This window comes from Amphibalanus amphitrite, unplaced genomic scaffold (assembly GCF_019059575.1).
Source record: "Amphibalanus amphitrite isolate SeventyFive unplaced genomic scaffold, NRLGWU_Aamphi_draft 000006F_arrow, whole genome shotgun sequence".
Taxonomy (NCBI): Eukaryota; Metazoa; Arthropoda; class Thecostraca; order Balanomorpha; family Balanidae; genus Amphibalanus; species Amphibalanus amphitrite.
In genome coordinates, this window is record NW_024881502.1 from 289,910 (window position 1) to 310,263 (window position 20,354).

Below are 20,354 nucleotides of genomic sequence, written 5' to 3' on the forward strand. Positions count from 1 at the left end.
GCAACCATTTGGACATTTACGAAGTAGTTTTGGTGCCTTCGTAACATGTCACGAAGCTGTCCGAGGCGGTTGACACGTATTACGAATACCCGTCACAACCCCTACCGGTTGACCTGACCTGACCTGACCCGACCTGGTCTAAATGCTTAAAGACATCATCTATGATCAAAACTAACACGATATTCGTGATCAGCACCCCGGAAAACCACATAGCAGCCACACTTTACGACTTTCTAACAGGTCCCGATTTTCCCGGTTTTCGGGTAATTGACCTGACCTGGAAGGTCACCCGATGACCTAGGACCTTAAAATTGGGTATCATCGGCTTTGTCTTGTGACGGGCAACACGCTCGTTTTTTCTAGCTCGATCAGGGGCCAAACGCGAGGGGGGGGGGGGTGTTTTGTGCCGTCGAAGGACTCAAAATGGCCTGTGCCGGCGAGGGTTAACATTCATATGTTGTAAACGGCAAACCGCCCCCGATAAATGCTACACAAACTAATTTCCTCTCGCATATCGGCCATCAGGCGCCCCTTTTTGTCGCATGGAGCCTGCAACGCTATAAGCCCTCATATGTTCGTGTTGGCGTTCGGAGGCTATCGCCTTCAAAGACGTCTCCATAAATGTTTCTTTTTCGTCCCACACACAGGCGCCCCTCTTTCGCATGCAGGCGCCCCTCTCCCGCATGGCGCGCTTCTCGAGTGGCTGCGCCCTCCTAGCCTTTATCGCCTGGCAAGATTATATTCGACAGGGTCGGCAGCAGCCAGCATCTGCCTTTGTTTCATATACATAAGGATGCCCTCCACTCTTCAGCATATCAAAAGATACTTTTCCCACGTCATTGCCACCCTCTTCGTGTCACAAGTGCCTTTATCAGTTGCGGTGTCGCACTGCTCAGCTTTATGGCTGCCGCACCTCTTAACTTCCTGCCTCCTCTACAGATTTTCGAGGCGCCCCTTTCCATAGCTTTAGGGTGCAGCTGCCCCCCTTGCCCCCCTGCTTCCGCCGCCACTGAGTATGAACAAGGTGCTGGCAGCAGGAATGTCGTGGCTTGCTTGAATCAAAAGTTATCACCGAAAAAACTTTTTGGTGAAAACGGCTATTTTACAGTTTTTGCTCTCTGGATGCTAAACCGTTCACCTGAGGTCAAATATGAGAGCAATGCTCAGAAAGGTCTGTAAAAGGGCTATCGAATGCGCTTTTCCGCGGCGCTGTAGCTCTATTGGTTCCCGAGTTAGCCGTTGGCAGTTTCCAAAGTTGTTGAAATGGCCTACATTTAACCTTTGATGACCTCTGGCGACCTGACCTTTGACCTGACCCAAAAAATGACTGAAGTGTTTCCGTCATAAGTTTTGACGCTCTTTCGAATGCTGCTTACCGCGTGTCGCTACGTGGCTCAGGAGCCGAGTTAGACGGGAGGGGGGTGTTCAGACACCCCCCCCCCGGCCCGGCGCGGAAGTCGCGGAGCACCGGCCCGGCGCGGGATAAAATGAAACATGATATTGGCACCACTAATTTCTCTGTGCCATCCTGCATGGCATATTGCCTGTATCAGTCTCAGTGTCTTCGTTCTTTCTCTATAAAAATCACCTTCATACGTGCCGTGATGCTGGACCAGCCAGTCCAGAAATCAGAATCGAGCTCGACCAAACATCGCCTACCTTTGGCCCGTTCTTGTCTCCGCATTCCAAAGAGCCGAGTTAAGATGGAGATGGGCGTTCTTACGAAGGTGGAGCTGAATAGCTCAGCAAAGGCTGACCGTATGTTCCTTCCTGAAAACCTTACCGGCTTCGCGTTTGTAGTTAAATTTATTGTTCTACTTTTATTTAAATATTCATTCGTCCCATGTGGCTGGGATCTAATACCGAAATCGTAAGTAGAGTATTATACATGCAGGCTTCTACCCTGCAGACTGCGGAACTGGTTCGGCCGCGCTCAGGCCGCCGTGGTCCCGGGCGCACCAGACGGCCGAGCTGTGCCCCGCCCCGCGCGCTACCTCCGCCGGTCGCCGGTAGGGGGCGGCGCCGTCCAGTGACCCGGCCATGACCTCTGACGGCCGGCGGCGGACGGCCGTGACTTGGCCGTGACCCCGGGCAGTCGGGCGGGGTCGCTGACCGCGCCAGGTCGTCTCGGACAGCGGGTGAGTGTGCTGGGCCTGACGGGTGTTCAGGGTTCCAGAATCCTCTAAGAGCGCGGAGTGTTGGCGCTGCGACTGTTTGAGTTTAAATTAAGTTATGTCGGTTTGATAGCAGATAGATACATCTGTCCTTCCGTGGTCGTGCCGTTCCAAATCTTCAGTAATATCATTTTTAGAGACGGGTTTGCCGTACAATTCTTACACTCGACTGTGGTATCTTCCATAATGAGCTTGACTGGGGAAGAGTAGGGAGGGTTGTGCTGGGATGTAATACCGAAATCGTAAGTAGAGGACTTCTAAGTAGAGCAATGTGCTCTTCTAATTTTTATGTATGTTCATACCTATCTCCCAAAACTACCGGTAGAATTATGAATATGTAAATATTCAGAGCAGGCTAGATGCCAGTCATTTCTTTTCATATACCGCTGTTGTATTGGAACACAAATGCTTTTTTCTGATAGGGCGTTGCTAATGTTTTCAGAATTCGATCCATTGGAGAAGCATCCTTCTTTTCAATGTTACGTCGTCATGACCTAGACGACCTCAGGCAAACGAAATTTAAAGATCTGAATGCATATTTGATATCACAACACTATATGACGCCTACTGGCTGATCTCACCTGACCTGGCCTACCCTAAATGCATGAATAATTTTTTTAAAGGTAGTGTGCCAGCTTTCTTGGACCGTATGGAGTTAATGGCCCAGATAAGGAGAACCGGATTTTTAGAACTTATCCATACCTTCAAAACTCATGGAAACGTCTTAAATTCTTCAAATTTTGAGTACCCCAGTGCGAAATTCACCCCGACGGGTTGTCGGTCGTACCCCAACCACATTTCACACCACTATGAACAATAAATGCACACACTGAAATCGCTATTACCGATAGGCTCATCCAATCAAGTTTCGATAAACCCGTTCATCATCATTAGAGATTGCAATCCCGGAACGTTTTGCCAATCCCGGGATCCCGAAAGTTTTTATTTCGGGATCCCGGGATCCCGGGATCCCGGTCTTGTCACTAAATGTCGTAAGAATAATTTCCTACTGACATATTTTGCGTCTTTTAGCTTACCACAAACAAAGAGGCAACCAAAAGCCATCCTTAGACCATGTCATTTGCAATAAACACGATTGAATTTGCGAAAGAAACGTTTCGATTTGATTATAGGTAGTAGGTACCCCAATTGGCCTTAATAAAACTGTGCGCCGACCAGTGCGTTTACTATCTCGTCATTCAGACGGGTTCCAGCACATCCACGCCTCACTCACTCTTCGTCTACGCTACTCGTAGTTAGCGCGACAGTTTTAAGCCATTGCTGGTAGGTTTGGCTATTTTAAAACTCGCGACCAGTGTACGCCAAATTTGGCAGCTCCCTAATTCACAATGTTTTCAAGACGTCGCTTGGTCACGTCACCTTCCGGTTCCGCTTTCATCACTAATGTCTCTCAGACTTTGCTCCAAAGTCGCTTTGAGGGCAGAGTCACTGACTGGGAGAGCTCCACTCTACCGTCTTCAACGTTTGAATCAGTGAGCTCTGCCGTCACTTGCGTGACATCTGTGACATATTTCTGCGACACGAGCTCAAACACTGTCTTGATGATCTTTTTTTGTTCCAGCCACGGACAGACAAGTCAGAATCGCTGAACGATCCGTGATCCTGATAGAGATGTTGCTGCACTGATGCTGCAATTTTTTTTTGCGTTCGGGACCCTTTTTGGTACACATTTAAGCGGCTTATCCGCTGTGGGTGATACCCGGGAGATACCAACACGGTCAATTGTGGACGGCCGATACGGGGTGCCAGCTAAATAGTTTCTCTCCTTTATGTCACGCAGCACCATGAACAAGTGTAAACAAGACTCGTGCAGCGGCTGCATTCTTTTTATGGTGAAAAACTGATTTTTTTCGGGATCCCGGGATTGACGAAATTTCGGGATCGGAATCGGGATTAAAATCCCGCCGGGATCCCGGGATCCCGATCCCGGGATTGCAATCTCTAATCATCATCTCCTGCGGTTTCGAACACGCCTGTTAGGTGGCTTCTGATGCTCGTCGAGGTCGGAATTTCCAAATACGCGTGGTGCGTCGGGCCGCGCGCTCTGACTTCGGCCAAGAAAAATGCGTCAGCTGATCATTGTCATTTCTGCCACTTGCGTGTGGTGAAATGGGGTCATAACTTATAAGACGGCTTTTTCATATCAATTATTTTACATAAAATCATATTTCAAACCATAAATAATGTTCGACAGCCAAATAAAAGAAACAATACAATACGGGCTTACAGTTTAAGGCTCGACATTGTGTTGTCTACGATTAGACAGCTGATAACTCATTCCCGTACGTCGTATGGTCGTAACACTATAATGACCTTTGCTTATTGTCACAAGTGCGCCGCATTCGCGATTGTTGCCCGACGCCTGTTTGCAGGTGAGCCCACTACAGTTGTTATACATATCTAAAAACCGAAAAACTTTTAGGCGAAAAAGGCACTATTCCAGGCCCATTTTTGATTTTTTTTGCGATATTAGGTAAAAACAAAAGCTTCTTATCCTAGGAAAAATAAAATGGGAAATCTTTCAAAGGTGGCACACTACCTTTAAACAAAAACTAATGCAAAATTAAAAAAAGGTATTCAACCTCGTTTCGAGAAGTTCAAGGTTGATGATTTTTTCTGACTTCCCGACTTTTAACCTAACCTGAACCTGGAAGGTCAATCAATGACCGATGACATTGCAATTGGGAATCATCGGCTTAGTCTCATCATGGGCAACACACTAGTCTTTCCGCGAAGTGCTAGTCTATCTCGATCAGGGACAGAACGGCTCGTGGAGGGGTCCAACGGACTCCCATTCTCCCTTCGTTAGCGGATGGTAAAAGGCCAATACGGACGAGGATCTCAGGATGAAATCTACATATCTGCCTGTCGCGTAGCTCAGTTGGTAGAGCGCTGGACTCCCGGACCGGTAGTGAGAGCCCGGGTTCGAGGCGTTACGGCGCTCGATATTTGAGACTCCTGACGGGGATGGTCTGCGGTTGGTGGGAGCAGCCGCAGCCACTTGAAGTCACTTGAGTGGGGCAGGCCGTGTCGGGCTTTGAGGGGCACGTTAAACTTTGGCATCTAAGTTCTCCCGATACCCGGAATTGCGCGATCGGACGGTAGGGGTCGGGGTCTACACAACAAGCTCTGCCAAGCTCTGCTTAGCGTGGGCTCCGGCTCTGTCAATCCGTCCATTCAAACATTCGAGCTAAATTTATAAAAAAAAAATCTAAATCCTGTCGCATGGCACGCTGCTAGTGCTACCAGCGCTTTCGGTTTCTTTGGAAACGCCAACAAACTAGGGAGCTCACAGTGAAGCTCGCTGACGAAAGCGAAAGCGCATTGGCGTGGAAACCGAAAACGTTAGTCTCGCTGGCAGCGTGCCGTGAAGCAGGGACCTGCCGCTGGTCACTCGGACAGTAGGCTAATTGGACTTTGAATTTTCATATGTTCAACGTATGCCCCATAGAGCATGCCAATTTTGAAGGTACCAAGTGTCACCTTTTTACTCTATCTGCGGAAGACGCAATTATTCCGTTTCACCCAGTCTGTATGCCAGTTATCGTGACAGTGATCTCACTGGGCGAAGATCAGGGCTTGCAATTTTATGATGTGTCAAAGGGATGTCCCTTAAAGGTGCCCAGTGGCGCGGGAACCGGGGGGGGGGGGGACTAGCGGGGGCTGAGCCCCCTCAGCTTTTCGGCTGGGGGGGGGGGGCTCGTAATGTATTTGAGCCCCCAGCTGGAGGAATCGAAATCGGAAATCTACCAACATAAATTCATAGATTCATACATAGGCGCGGGAACCGGGGGAGGGGGCAGTGGGGGAAGCTTGCCCCCACAACTCTGCGGCCGTGGGGGCGGTGCCCCACAACTCTTCATGAGGCCACGAACCGTTGGGCAGCTTGTCCTCCCCAAATTAGGGGTTGTGGGTCACAAAGGAAGAAAGCATGTTAGTGAAAAATCCACCTCTTTCACTGGCTCGGCAACTCAGTTGGCAGATTAAAACCTTTAGGTACTCCAGGTTGCCAAAACGGTAGTTTCTTCATTCAGCTGAGACGGAATATCTCACTTTTTTGCATTTTTTTCGTTTTTTTGTTGTTGAAAAGGCCAGTCTGAAAAATAAGTGGCTTAAAACCGGTGAGAAAACTAGATTTGGGGGTACCTCAGGTTGATCTCTATTATGGTTCAGTCCCCCCCCCCCCCCAGTCTGGAAGAAGCTCCCGCGCCCCTGGAGGTGCCAAATTTTGTGGCGCTACTTATCGCCGTTTCTATGAAAAACTTAGGGGAGGGGGTGCACCATCCCACTGGGTTAGCAAGGATTAAATCTTACGAGTCAATGCAAAGTGTGACAACAAAATTTATTTGAGGGAACAGTTTTCGGTAGGTCCTAAACTCTATTTTTAGTGGCAGTTTTTAATGTTTTTCGTAACTATCGCAAAAACCCTTCCCGCCAGACGTTTCAGCTGCGGGAACATTCCTGCCAATCTCGCATGCTCTGATAACGGGCGTTGTGTCTTGAACATCGCCGGCTCTTATAAGGCCCACTTTTGGGGATTTTTTCTTTGATATCCCACGCCATTGCGAACATGTTGACTTTTGGTCGGGCTGAGTGACTGAGGCTGAGTGGCTTTTGGTCGTTTCCTTCTTTGGAATAATATTGTGGGTTTCCAACAACATGAGCTAATTATCCAAAGATGCATAAGTTAGTTACAGGTAAAACAAAAAATGTCGCATAGGCAATCTCAGACATCTAAAAGTAAAAATAGGCGTTTTGGGAGAAACGCCTATTTTTACTTACCTATTTACTTGCGCTTACCTATATGACTGACCAATGCAAAGCAAAGCAAATGGTGCGCTAGTGGTCAGCATTGCTTTTTAGCTGCCATAAGTTTTACGCTTAACCCGGCAGTTGCTGGGGTATTTCGCCACCCACCGTTTGCTGGGGGGGGGGGCGTTAAACGCCCCCAGCCGATAACTCGAGAACCAATAGTCGCAGCGAAACGCACGAGGCGGCAAACGAAAGAACGCGACGAGACGCTTCAGATGAGTACTTTAAAGTTAAATTTTGAGGTCACAGGTCGGGTCAAGGTCAGGTCAAACACCTGAAATCGGGCTTTCAGTAGCATGGACTTCTGGACTTCGCAATGGGCGCCTCTCGTCATAAACTCTGTCAAAACGGTGCACACTCCATCATATAAGGCCTACAAGAGTGTCAGCTCTATGTAGAGGTCAGTCAAGCATAGGTCAGGGTCAAGGTCAGGTCAACCGGGTAGGCACATATCCCCGAAAATCAAAACTGATATTTGCAGCCTGTGACACATGTTCTATGGGTAATTTGGGGGGTAGAACACGATGGTGACATTCATTTTATGATACATATGTGTACGTGTTTGGCTCAAAAAGTTCAATTTAAGAAATGCATGTATCATGGTCGTGAAGTAGTCACGAGAAATTGCCAAGATTCAGTTCAAGATTTTGTAAAATGCGGAACTGTAATCAATAATCGAAGATAGCCATTTCATTGCTCATGGTATTGGCAGTCTAATGGCGTTTACGGCATGTCTGTATGTCTATTTTGTGATTTTATATGATTTTTTGAACATATGCCGTTTTTGGTCGAAAACTCAGAAATCATGACGTCACTAAAACCTCGATATCTCAAAAATTTTCGACCGATTTTTTTGAAACTTTGTCACAATAAACTTCAATCAATTCCCTACATGTACCCAAAATTTGGCGCGCCTGCGGCGCGCCGTTTTTATGCTATGGCCCGGCGAAAAAAGTGGGGGCGTTTAATGCCCCCCCCCCCAGCAACTCGCGGGCTAAAGTTCCAGTAAGAAAACTAAAGCAAAAAGTTTCGTAAAGTTCCTCAATAGATAAAGGTTCCAGGATAAAAAAGCTTCATGTCACTCATAGCCTAGTTTAAGTTCTTGATAGCTGCCAGGGGAGGGGCAGTGGCCCCGAACTTTCGCATGTCAGTCAATTGAAGGCTATCGCCCTCTATCGAGCGGGATTGGTGCCAAGTGCTATGTGAAGCTCTTTCGCGGTTTTCCTTTTTGCGATTGCTCTGAACTCGTTAGTCTATAGAGATCAGGGCTGCGGAGTCTATGTAATTCAGGTCGACTCCGACTCCGACTTTAAAAACCGACTCCGACTCCGACTTACTGCGGACGGTTCTATTAAAATCCATATCATGACATTCATGAAGTTAATAATGAATATGCTCTTATCTTGCCTGAAACGATCCTTTGTGCGTTCCAAGGCTTTGTGTTGCAAATATGCATTATAAATAACATGCAGAATTAAAAACCATGTTCGGGGAATTCACCGTCCTTTACTTCTTTCGCTGAAAACGTTCGACAAAAACAGCAAAATAGCCTTTCTTCGACAAAATGTAATTTCAAGCGCAGTATCGTCAATCAAACAGGTGCAGTGCATGACGTTAAGCCAGCGTTAACTCCGACCCCGGGTTCGGAGTCTAAGCTTTTGGCGACTCCGACTCCGGGCAGAACTGTCGACTCCGACCGACTCCAACTCCGACTCAGACTCCGATCCCGCAACCCTGCTAGAGATAAACTGCTGACATTTGCCGTGACAAACTTTTGAATAATGCCAGATCTCTCGATACAGCTGCCTTTTCAGGTCCGGTCAGGCCACTGGCCTTTGACATCATGTATGAGACTTTGGGGGTCTCGAGACTTTGGGGGGGGGGGGTGAAAATGTCTTGATTTGCTAAGTTCCAGATATTTTTTGCCATTTCAGTCGGGGGAGGTTTGGTCAATCGTTGTCATTTTTAGCACGTGCTATTTTTGTCACACGTGCTAAAAATGACAACGATTCTGCTATTTTTGACAACGATGAGGCCGATTTCACTCCTCAGCGAGGAAATGAAGATTTTGGAAAGATAAACACTGATTTTGGAAAAGAAGTGCTGCCACCTGGTGCAAGACGAAGAATCCAGCTTTAACCCTCGCCGGCCGAGGGGGGGGGGGGGGCGGGTGCCGCCCCCCCCCCCATAGGGTTTTTTCGCGATAGCTCCGAACAGGCTGGCGATAGAGAGCTGAAACTTGGCATACCTGACCTTTGATCCAAGCCGGATCTTTTGACACCAACCGCATTTTTGGGTCAGGTCAGGTCACTGACCTATGACGTCATAAGTGAACCTCTGCACGGTCTTCAGATGTCGCAACTTCGCAACGCCCTCACTGCCAGAGGAGATGTCACAGGGAAATGAAACTTGCAGGATCTAGTATCCATTATGAGTCTCACAACTTGTATATCTCGGATTTTTCCTAAAGGTCATATGAGGTCAGGTCATTTTCGTGACCTCACCATTATAAGTCAATGGGGAAAAATTCAAACAGCTATTCTGGCGCCGGGAACGATCTCCAACTATCTCAAGCACACAGAATCGTGATTTGATGCACTCCTTGCAAGGTTAGATGCGTCACTTTTGCAATGTTGACCTTGCGTGACGTCATTTATGACGTCATCAAGGTCATATTAGTTTTTCGTCAATAACTCTTGATCAAATTGAGCTAGCGAGTCGGGAAAGCCACCAATGGACTCAGGAAGACCTGCCGAATCGAATGATATGCGACATGACCTCTTTCGACCAGCTTCGTGACCTGGAGGTGCTGACCTGACCTTGACCTGAGGTCAACACCCCAAGTTGACCTGACCCGGACAAAAAGTATATCATTCGACGCGCCTGAGCGAGACGAACACGATGCTGCCAAAATCGGCGCTCTGCGGCCGTTTTTTGCGAAGTTATTCACCAAAAACTGAGCCGTACCTTTGGGCACTTGACCTGACCTCAGAGGTCACCGGTTGACCTAGGACCTTAAAATCGGGTACCAATCTCTGCGTCTCGTAACGGCGCACACGCTCGTTTTTTCCGCGACGCGCTAGCTCCACCAGGGGCGAAACGGCGAGGGGGGGGGGTCGTACCCGCCCCCCCCCCCCCTCGGCCGGCGCGTATGTAGAAAACCAATAGGTCCGGCGAGGGTTAATATGCCTGTTATTTGTATGGTAGTTTGTTTTGTGGCCTGAAGTTGGAACTTAAAATTGAAGCATCCGAAAATGATCGATATTGATCGAAAACATGATGTTGATGAAAAAAATAATATTTTAAGTTGAGAGAGGAGGCCATTTTATCCAGATGCAGTAGTTTACTTCTTGAAATTATTTTTGCTAATGACGGCTGCTAATTATCCCTCATTACATGGCAGTCGTCGTAAGCAAAAATAATTTCAAGAAGTAAACCACCGCATCTGGATAAAATGGCCTCCTCTCTCAACTTAACATATTATTTTTTTCATCAACATCATGATTTCGATCAATATCGATCATTTTCGGATGCTTCAATTTAAAGTTCCAACTTCGGGCCACAAAAAAGGGTATACTTCAACGTTGGACTACCATACAAACAACGGCCATATTAAAGCTGGTTTCTTCTTCTTGCACCAGGTGGCAGCACTTCTTTTCCAAAATCAGTGCTTGTATTTCCAAAATCGTGATTTCCTCGCTGAGGAGTGAAATCGGCTTCATCGTTGCTAAAAATAGCTGATAGCGTTGTCATTTTTAGCACATGGTTGCCAAAAATGGCATGTGCTAAAAATGACAACCATTGACCAAACCTCCCCCAACTGATTTCTTGGGCATACGCAGGGGGTAAAAGTTGACCCGTCATGGCGCGGGATAATGTCACCGTCGTGTTCCCGCAGATGTGTGGTCCGCCGGGCCGCGATGTGCTGCTGTTCGCGCTGTGACCGTCGTGTACCCGCAGGTCCGCCGGAGCCGCGATATGCTGCTGTCGGCGCTGCTGCTGGGCCTGCTGGGCGTCCTGCTGGCCACGGAGCCGACCGGACCGGCCACTGCCGCCGGCGGCCACCAGCAGGCCACTGCCGAGTTCGCCCAGACGGTGACCCTGGTTGTCAGCGACCTACCCCGGGCGTCCCGGGCCGAGGTCACCGGAGGGGCCGCGGCGCTGCAGGCGGGCGCCTTCGGCACAGCCGTGGACCCCCAGGAGCCCCAGTCCCGAATCATACCCGTGTTCTCGTCGTTCGGTGATGTGCTGAGAGGCGGCGCTGGCCGGCCGAGGCCCGTTCCCAGCGCTCCGACCCTGATCGGGTCCACCCCGCCGCCGGCGCCGGCCGCGGCCAGCGCTGTCTCGTCGCTGCAGCCCAGTCTGACGAGCCAGCCCCAGTCGTCCGCGGCCACCGCGACTCCCGGCGTGCTCTCTGTCCTGCCACCGAACCTGCTGTCGGCGCTGGCGGCTGCTGCGCCGTCCAGGCCGCCGTCCAGGCCGCCGTCGGTCACCTCTGCGCAGCCCAGGCCCAGCGCCGTGCTGCCGTCCACAGAGGACACACAGACAGCCACCGGCACCGGGGGCCTCTTCTCCGGCGGACTGATCAACCTGAAACCCTTCACCGAACCAAACGAAGTAGTAGGTGGAACGCGCAACGTATTAACAAGTTTCTTGGACAAAGTGAAGGAACTCAAGAAAAACATGAAAATAAAGCTGAATAAATTCAAGCCTAGCAAGCCAACAGGGCCACCCCCTACCACTGAGCCCCCACCGCCGCCGCCACCACCTATAACTCAGCCTCCGCCCCCACCCCCGCCCGTAACTGAGCCGCCACCGCCCGTAACTGAGCCTCCCCCGCCCGTTACCTATCCCCCGCCCCCGCCCGTCACAGAGCCCCCTCCCCCGCCCGTAACTGAGCCGCCCCCGCCCGTAACTGAGCCTCCACCATCCCCGCCCCTAACCTATCCTCCGCCCCCGCCCGTCACAGAGCCCCCTCCTCCGCCCCTAACTGAGCCGCCCCAGCCCGTTACGGAACCGCCCCCGCCCCCGCCCGTTACCTATCCTCCGCCCCCGCCCGTCACTGAGCCTCCTCCGCCGCCCGTCACCTACCCTCCGCCCCCGCCCGTCACTGAGCCCCCTCCCCCGCCCGTTACCGAACCTCCCCCGCCCCCGCCCGTCACCTATCCTCCGCCCCCGCCCCCGCCCGTTACCGAACCTCCCCCGCCCGTAACCTATCCCCCGCCCCCGCCCGTCACTGAGCCCCCGCCCCCACCGCCCCCGCCCGTCACAGAGCCCCCTCCGCCGCCCGTCACTGAGCCCCCACCTCCCCCGCCGCCTCCCGTCACCTATCCCCCGCCGCCGCCGCCCCCTCCAGTCACTGAGCCCCCACCTCCCCCTCCGCCTCCCGTCACTGAGCCCCCGCCTCCACCGCCGCCGCCCGTCACCTATCCCCCGCCGCCGCCGCCGCCGCCGCCCGTCACTGAGCGCCCACCCCCGCCGCCGGACCACCGGTGTGCGGCCGTGCTGGTGACGGTGACGTCCACGCGCTTCTCGGCGGCCACGTTCACCGAGCAGCTGCAGTCGCTGCACCGGCCCGAGAGCACCCTGTACGTCACCGAGAGCCGGCTGACTCTCTCCCCGACCACGGTCCGGCACACGGCCACCCGCCACCGGCTGGGCACGCTCTACCGCGCCCTGGAGGTGTGCTCCGTCACGGCGCACTCTGTGCGCGCGCACACACTGCTGCAGAGCCGCTACCGCACGGTGACGGAGCACCTGTCCGTCACCGACACGGTGCACAACTCAGTGACGGAGACGGTGACGCTGGCGCGGCCCACCACCGTCACCGTGCTGCGGACGGTGCAGCGCGCCGCGCCCGCGGCCGCGGTCACCAGCTACACCACCGTGACGCGGCGCACCACGCTGACGCGCACCGAGGCCAGCACCAGCACGGCGCGCGCCACCAGCACGGCCGTGGCCACGGCGCGGCGTACCGAGCGCGTCACGGTCACGGTGGACGTGACCAGCACGGCGCCGGCGGCCACCACCACCAGGACGCTCATCTACTGTCCGGACGGGCCGGGCGGCGGGGACCGCTACTGAACTCGGACCGGCCCGGCGCCGAGCCCCGGTACTGAACTCGGCACCGGCCCGCTACTGAACACGGCACCGAGTCCCGCCACTGAACTCGGACCGGCGGCGGCCGCAGGCCAGGACGGACTGCCGCACGCGACCGACCCGCTGGCACCGGCGACCGACGTCCGGGCCGGACTGTGGGGAAGGCGGAAGGTGCTTTGTCGTCAATACATGATAATTTATATTCATCGCTTATTTCACATCCTATGACATAGCGCGGGCTGCGGCGGTCAAAGCATTAGGTAGCTGAATTGGAAAATCCTCGGCTTCTTTTCTTAGAAAGAGGACGTTGTAGTTTCTGGTTTAGTTTTGTTTGATGCTGATGATTTTTCGTTTATTTTTATTTTGTTCTTGCATGTGTATCCGTTAGCGTTCTCTATATCTCGCCTGCTGCTTGCAGGCTACAACAAACCAGTTCTGCTGAGGAAGTTAGCGACGCCATAGATCGGGACGATTTTGATCGTGCAATTGGTTTTTATCGTGTCATTTTAATCGTAAGTCATCCAGTTTCTTCAATGCCACTGCTGCTGAAGGGGTAATTCTCAGAGGTGATATTCTGCGAACGACATTTGCTGAGAACCGAGTAGCGACAGTTGTCTCAGAATTAACCAATCGCCCATAGTCCTACGTTCGATGTGATTAACACTTCAAATAGTCTAGTTATGCGCTATCTCAGTGTAAGCGGGTCGTCCGCCGGTCTCCCGACATCGGTCTCTCTTGTTTGACCGATTTAACTGCGTGCTAAAACTGACATCTGTCAGACTGAAATGGATCTGCTATCCTCTTCAGCAGCTTCTAAGTTCCGATGCTACTTCACTGTACCATTGTGAAGTAGCACTTCATTTCACTGGAGCGCAACGGTAGTTCAGCATTACGCCGGGAAATCGGTGGTTATCAAATTAGGCGGGATTACTTGCAAAGACTTATTGCCACGTCAACGATTAACCCCGTCGAATGCCCGTAGTCTGCTCATATCAGCGCAGCACTTGTCAGAGACATTCTGGTGTCGAGAAGTCGACCGACGTTGTGGAAACTGTCCGTGCAGTGAGGCAGCCATCTTCCAGACACTTCACACGTCTCAGACACCAGCGGCGCTGAATTTTTTTTTTCTGTCGCATGCTTAAAATTGTATGAGCTATCCCACGCATTAATGAGGGGCAAGCACCCATTATTGTATTTTCACATCAGTGTTAACTGCACGGCTCGCTAATAGACGTAACGGTGTTTTAGGAACTGTGATTGTTTTTGTTCCACTGCGCGGCAGAAATCGGCTGCATGGAGAGGGGCACTGGCAGCGGACGCCGTCTGGGACCTCCGGGCTGTTCCGCCAGCCGCCACTCTCGCGCCAGTCAATATGGATGAGGCTTTTACACATCAGCGCTCTCATCAGCTCCCGCGTCAAAGAGCGGAGGAAGTTGAGGCGGCTCTAACGCTCCAACCAGCGAGTTTCTGGATCTCTGTCCGGATGATATATGTAGCGATTTAGGCGGTTTCCACCAGGGTTGAACAAGTTTGAATTTCAGTCGACTGAGGGATTCGGAAGAAACGGTACCTCATCGAACCATATTAGGTAATAATATCAATACATCATTGTGAAATTTAGGTATACGTAGCTGCAAAATGCATTTGAGTAGGGGAGAGTGGGGTAAGATGCCCAGGGTTTTACATTCTCATAGATTATTCGAAAATGACGATCGGAAAGCAAAAACCTGGAGTTTCAACGGAAGCCGACATCATTTTTCTCCAAAAAATAACACACTTTCGTGCCTGAAATATGATAGCTTTTATGCTATTAAGCATTTTCCTGAAGAAGTGAAAGGGGGCATCTTACCCCACAGGGTGGGAAAGACGCCCCCTGGCGTTGGGAAAGATGCCCCCTGCACTATAAGTGACATAAATGGGCACGTGAATCGCCTGAACGAATCAGTAGTCCCTTCGAGCCTGCAATAGACACTAAATGTCATCGTAAGGGCCCTCAAAAGTAGTCGTAAGGGGCTTCAGAGGTCATCGTCAGGGCCATCATAGTTCAGCGCGGCCAAACATGAAACAAGCCTCCATGGTGGCGTTCCGAGACCATAGGTCTTCTTCATGATGCTTGAGGGCTCTCGAGCCCATCGTGGGGACCTCAGATGCCAGCGAGGCCCGTGGAGCCAACGTGGGAGCCCTCAAAGGATGTCGTGAGGGGCCTTGGAGCCAATAATGGGGCCCACAGAGGCCGTCGTGAGGGCTCTCAGAGTCAGATGCCGCCCAAAAAGTCGCTGTGTGGGCCGAGAGACCGGCATGGGGAGCACCCGATCGTACTGGACTCTTAATAGTCCCAGATCGGCTTTTGTCTCTCTTAACAAATATGTAATAAATGATTTGACGCCGACGGGTTCCTTGAAGGCCAGCCTACGGATTTAGGGGGGGGGCGTCTTTCCCCATCAGGGTAGGGGGCATCTTACCCCAAGGTACCGAAATAACATTATATCAGTACAATTTGTTAGCCATAAAACTACACCCTGAAACAAACTGTTTGGGACACAGTACATGTATGTTAATGTATCACAACCATAGCAAGGGACATAAACATTACTTACCTTCTTTGATATTTACAATGACACCAAAATATTTTTTGAAAGAAGCAAATAAAAAACATGCAATCATCACTCAGCCGTTGCCCAACTGAGCTTCGCAAGTTTTTGTGCAGTTAACAAGGCAGTCTTCCACTTTACGCTAAGAACATTAATTTCCAGGTTCGATTCTTTGTTTCGTCGCTAGAGGGGGTGGGGCGTCTTTCCCACCCTGGGCATCTTACCCCACTCTCCCCTACACAATAGCCCGTACCGTGTTGGAGGGAGTGACCTTTGAACACCCCTAGGTATACGGTTTTCCGAGAATACCTATCTAGAAAATGGCGGCGCTACGCAACTTCGATGGCTCACACTGTGATGCATCGAACATTATTTTTGGAGTGTCTGCGTTTTTTGTTCGAGACGTCTCGTCGAGAGAAACACGCTGCTGATTAATTCAATGTCACAAAGCCTTGTGTCAAAAGTCATGGTAGGTAATGTATTCCACGAAGTCAACTCGGCAGATTTTTTCGCTCTGGATGTGTAACCTTAGGTCGCATCTGATGGCACACTAGAGAAAGACTTTTGAAAGATCTATCGAATCAAATTTTTGCGAGATCTTTTCAATATAACGGGAAAATCTCAGTATGAGCGGCCCGGCCCGGCACGGCCCGGCCTGTAACGCTTTTGAAAGTCTTAACCCGCGCCGGGCCGGGGGGGGTGTTTGAACACCCCCCCCCCTGCGGTTTTTGGCACACCTGTTCGTGCATCTTCTCCGCACATATTGTGAAAATTTCAGACCCAGGTCACCTTAGGTCAGGTCACCAGGCCACGCCAAGTGACCTCACCTAAAAAAATAAGAATGCTCGTCATAGCTACACTGATTGATCGATTGCCTTGAAACTTTCAGCGATTGAGTAGAGCAACATTATCTATAAAATGTTTATCTCGGAATTTTGATATCGGTGACCTAAGGTCAGGTCAATTTTGCGACCTCTCCATTATAAGTCAATGGGAGAGAATTGAAAAGCGTCTGTTTTGCACGAACGCTATTCTAGACACTCTCAAACATCGAGATGTAGGTAAAATGGACACACTGAACCGGAAAATGGCAACTGTGACCCCTCGTTATGTCCCCGAGGTCATCTCAGGTCACGAACAGAATCTAACAGTTTTTCGCTAATAACTTCTGACAGAGACGTGCTAGAGCGCTGAAAACGCCTTAGATGTGTTCGACTCGACGTTGCGGATCGACTGATATGCAACATGACCTTTTCCGGTCAGGTCATGAACTTGACCTGAGGTCAAATTTTCAATTATAGTTCATTCGATGCGTCTCGACGAGAGGAACACGATGGTGGTAAAAGTAATGTCATGGCTCTTTTGAGTCAAAAGTTATTGCCGAAAAAACGTATTTCGTAAAAACAGCTATTTTTGGAGTTTTTGCCCTCTGGAGGCTAAACCGTTGACCTGAGGTCAAATCTGAGAACATAACTCAGAAAGGTCTGTAAAAGGGCTATCGAATGCGCTTTTCTGCGGCGCTGTAGCTCTATCCGTTCCCGAGATAGCCGTTGGCAGTTTCCAAAATGTTGAAATAGTGAACATTTGACCTTTGGTGACCTCTGGTGACCTGACCTTTGACCTGACCCAAAAAATGACTGAAGTGTTTTCGTCCTTATTTTGGACGTTCTTTCGATTGCCGCTTACCGCGTGTCGCTACGTGGCCCAGGAGCCGAGTTAGAAGGGGGGGGGGGTGTTCAGACACCCCCCCCCCCGGCCCGGCGCGGAATATCAGAGCACCGGCCCGGCGCGGGTTAACATATCTCAGCAACGGTTGGGCCGATATGCCTTAAGTCTTTTTCGTTGGGTAGCCCCATCCCTTCTACCCCGTAATTGACTAATTTTGATGCATCTCAGTGACCGTCGTCGCACGTGCCACGTGAAAAGACAAGGGTGTTCAAGCTGTTTTGCAAAAGTAGCGGTTTTGAGAGGCTCATATTTTAGCAACCGCTAGGGCAGTTGACTTGCGGTAATTTTTGTAGGGTAGGCAGCTGCATTCCTTCTACCAAGCATCGGATACCTACTCCTGATCCACGTGAGTGACCCCGATGCGCGTGCAACATGCAAAAAGAAGCGGTGTCAAGTATGTTCCCATCACAAAAACGCAATGGTTGGGGCGATTGCGCTGAAACTTTGCATGCATGCGGGTATCCGCTGACCAATGAGCATCCATATGTCATGGTTGGGGTGCAGCCGCACCTGCGCACGTGCAGGAGTCGTTTCCAGATCTCGAGAACAGAACGGCTCGGCCAATGCGGTCAAATTGGTACACGGTTGGGGAACGGCGAGTAGAGTGCCGTGCAAACGTTAGTTTGGACTCAGTTTGCAAGTGCGCACGTGCAGGGTGCGCTTCCAGGTCCAGAAAACGGCTGGGCCGATTACATCCAAATTTGGCGCACTGGTAGTGCCCAGTTAATAGGGTGCAGTGCACAAGCCAGTTGGAGGCACCCTCTCGCCCTTCGCCACGAGCAGGGCTCACTCTCTCGCTCGCTCGTTCCTCGCCCGAAAGGCGTTTTACTGGTATAGTTCGTTTTTTTTTTAGTTCGACCCTCACTGTAAACGTCTTTTTGGAAACAGCACAAGAATTGCTAGCTGAATTAAAACTATATATGTTGTTGTTGAGCTGGGACGGATTCATTTGGTAAAAGATTGTTCAAACACCAGCTTTAAGTTTTTATTGAGAGCTTTCGGAAGCGTTACAGCTTCCTTCGTCAGCCTTGGATAGAATTCTTAAAAAGACAGATAAACACGTACCTAAGTACAAAACAATTCAAAATTCAAAAAACGCCACTTAAACTTAAAGTGGCGCAGATATTTGAGAAAAGCTCGTTTCGTAAATCGTAGCGTTCCACTTCGTTGACGAAATCGCGTACATGAATAAGCACAATAAAGCAAAATACACCGCATGAACAATTGAACTATCATTTAGTCGCCTAGCCGAGTACTCGATACACATCTGCCACCATGACACCAGGGCCCAATCTTACCAAATGCCGTGAATGCGCATTCACGGCATTTGGTAACATTCAGAACTATTCCACATTCACTTATTCATTCGTTCAGACAACATTCATCATCATTCACGCTATTAAAATCATTGGACAAGATTAGCTGGATGTAAATAAAAGGGATATCTTTGATATCAGTGCCGTAAACTCCGGCCAGTGCTGCCAAATCCTATTTACGGCATTGGTAAGATTGGGCCCAGGTTTCACATTCAGCACATTTCCTCTCGCCTTGTCGATAAAAATGCCCTCCTTGATTTTTCGTTTCCTCCAGTCAGACTCGTAAGCTAAGACTTTCACATCTCCCCAAGCGACACAGTGGCCCGTTTCTATAACGCTGATAAAACTGGTTAGTGCACTTTGTATTGGAGATTTGAACTAATATTTTCAAAATAAGTTTTTAACACCGATGATATACTGTTACGTTAAACGTCATGCAATTTATTAATTAGTTCAGTTATACTTCCTGACAAATCCTCGATCCTTGTGGGGTTGCAAATACCAAGCTGCGAGTCTGAAAAAAATGAGCCAAGTACAAATATTTTGATACAATTGATCGTCCGCGAAATCATTGTGCGCCAACGAGTTTTCTCATTAATCAGCTACCAATTCTCGTGCTGTGTTCAAAGAGACGTTAACAGTGCGGGTCGAACTTAAAAAAGACAACTATAACAATAGATCGGTACTAAAGAAGTGGTGCAATAGACGACCTTTAGGTATAACTAGGTATTCGGTGACTCCTGGCGAGTGGCGACCTGCATTTTGATGTGTTTTTAGAAAACGACTGAAGTAATTTCCTCGTGCTTTTTTTACGCTCTTTCGAAGGAAACTGACCGTGGTCACATGGTAACAGTGCACTGTCGCTGCGTGGGCCAGGAGCCGAGTAAGATGCGGTGGTAGGGCGCCCTCGGCTGTCGTCAGCTCTGGCTCGGACGGCGTTCGTTTCACGCAGCTGTGCGCTGTCGGCGGCGCAGGAGCTGTGGGCCGTTCAGCAGGTCGCACCTCGTCCATCCGACCTGTCGGCGGTGTTTGGCGCCCAGCATTGCTCGCACGTCGTGTGTCCGGGCAATCGTCGCTGAGCAATTCTGTAATAAACAGGCACGCAGCAGGAGCTAAGCGTTATGACGCTACTGAACCCACCCTCGGCTTCTTTGAACTGGTGTTTTCGAGAACTCCAAGCCAATAATCTCGATAACTTTACACCGTCCCCTCGTGTCATACAACCACTACATTTCCGTCCCTCGGTATAACTTCATCGCCCACTGTCTCGGTAAAGCTCCACCATTTTAACCCTGCCTCTTGATATGTCGCTGGTGACGTTGCTCTTCTGCGTATGGTGGTGGATTGCTGATGAAAGATAATGATAACGAATAGGCAGGCGAATAACTCCATCCGCCGTCGCTATCTGGCGGTGCGATGCGTCAGTCGCTGACATCCCGTCTGCCAGCGACTCAGCCCGCCTGCGTCAGTCGCTGACATCCCGTCTGCCAGCGGCTCAGCCCACCTGCGTCAGTCTCTGACATCCCGTCTGCTCAGCCCACCTGCTTCGGTCGCTGACATCCCGTCTGCCAGCGGCTCAGCCCGCCTGTGACGGCCCGCTGACACCCCGTCTG

General features: G+C 50.6%; 1 protein-coding gene across 1 annotated transcript; it reads left to right on the forward strand.

Annotated features, from left to right (window-relative positions):
- Positions 1 to 3,836: 3,836 nt before the first annotated feature.
- LOC122377794 (extensin-like) lies at positions 3,837 to 13,312 on the forward strand. Its single transcript, XM_043358223.1, has 2 exons — positions 3,837 to 3,857; positions 10,968 to 13,312. The coding sequence occupies exon 2, from the start codon at positions 10,986 to 10,988 to the stop codon at positions 13,089 to 13,091; it is 2,106 nt and encodes a 701-aa protein (XP_043214158.1). The 5' UTR covers positions 3,837 to 3,857; positions 10,968 to 10,985; the 3' UTR covers positions 13,092 to 13,312.
- The last annotated feature ends 7,042 nt before the right edge of the window (positions 13,313 to 20,354 follow it).

Bases quoted from the DNA above. Each gene is read 5' to 3' on its own strand.
- LOC122377794 (XM_043358223.1), top strand. From the start codon at position 10,986: ATGCTGCTGTCGGCGCTGCTGCTGGGCCTGCTGGGCGTCCTGCTGGCC.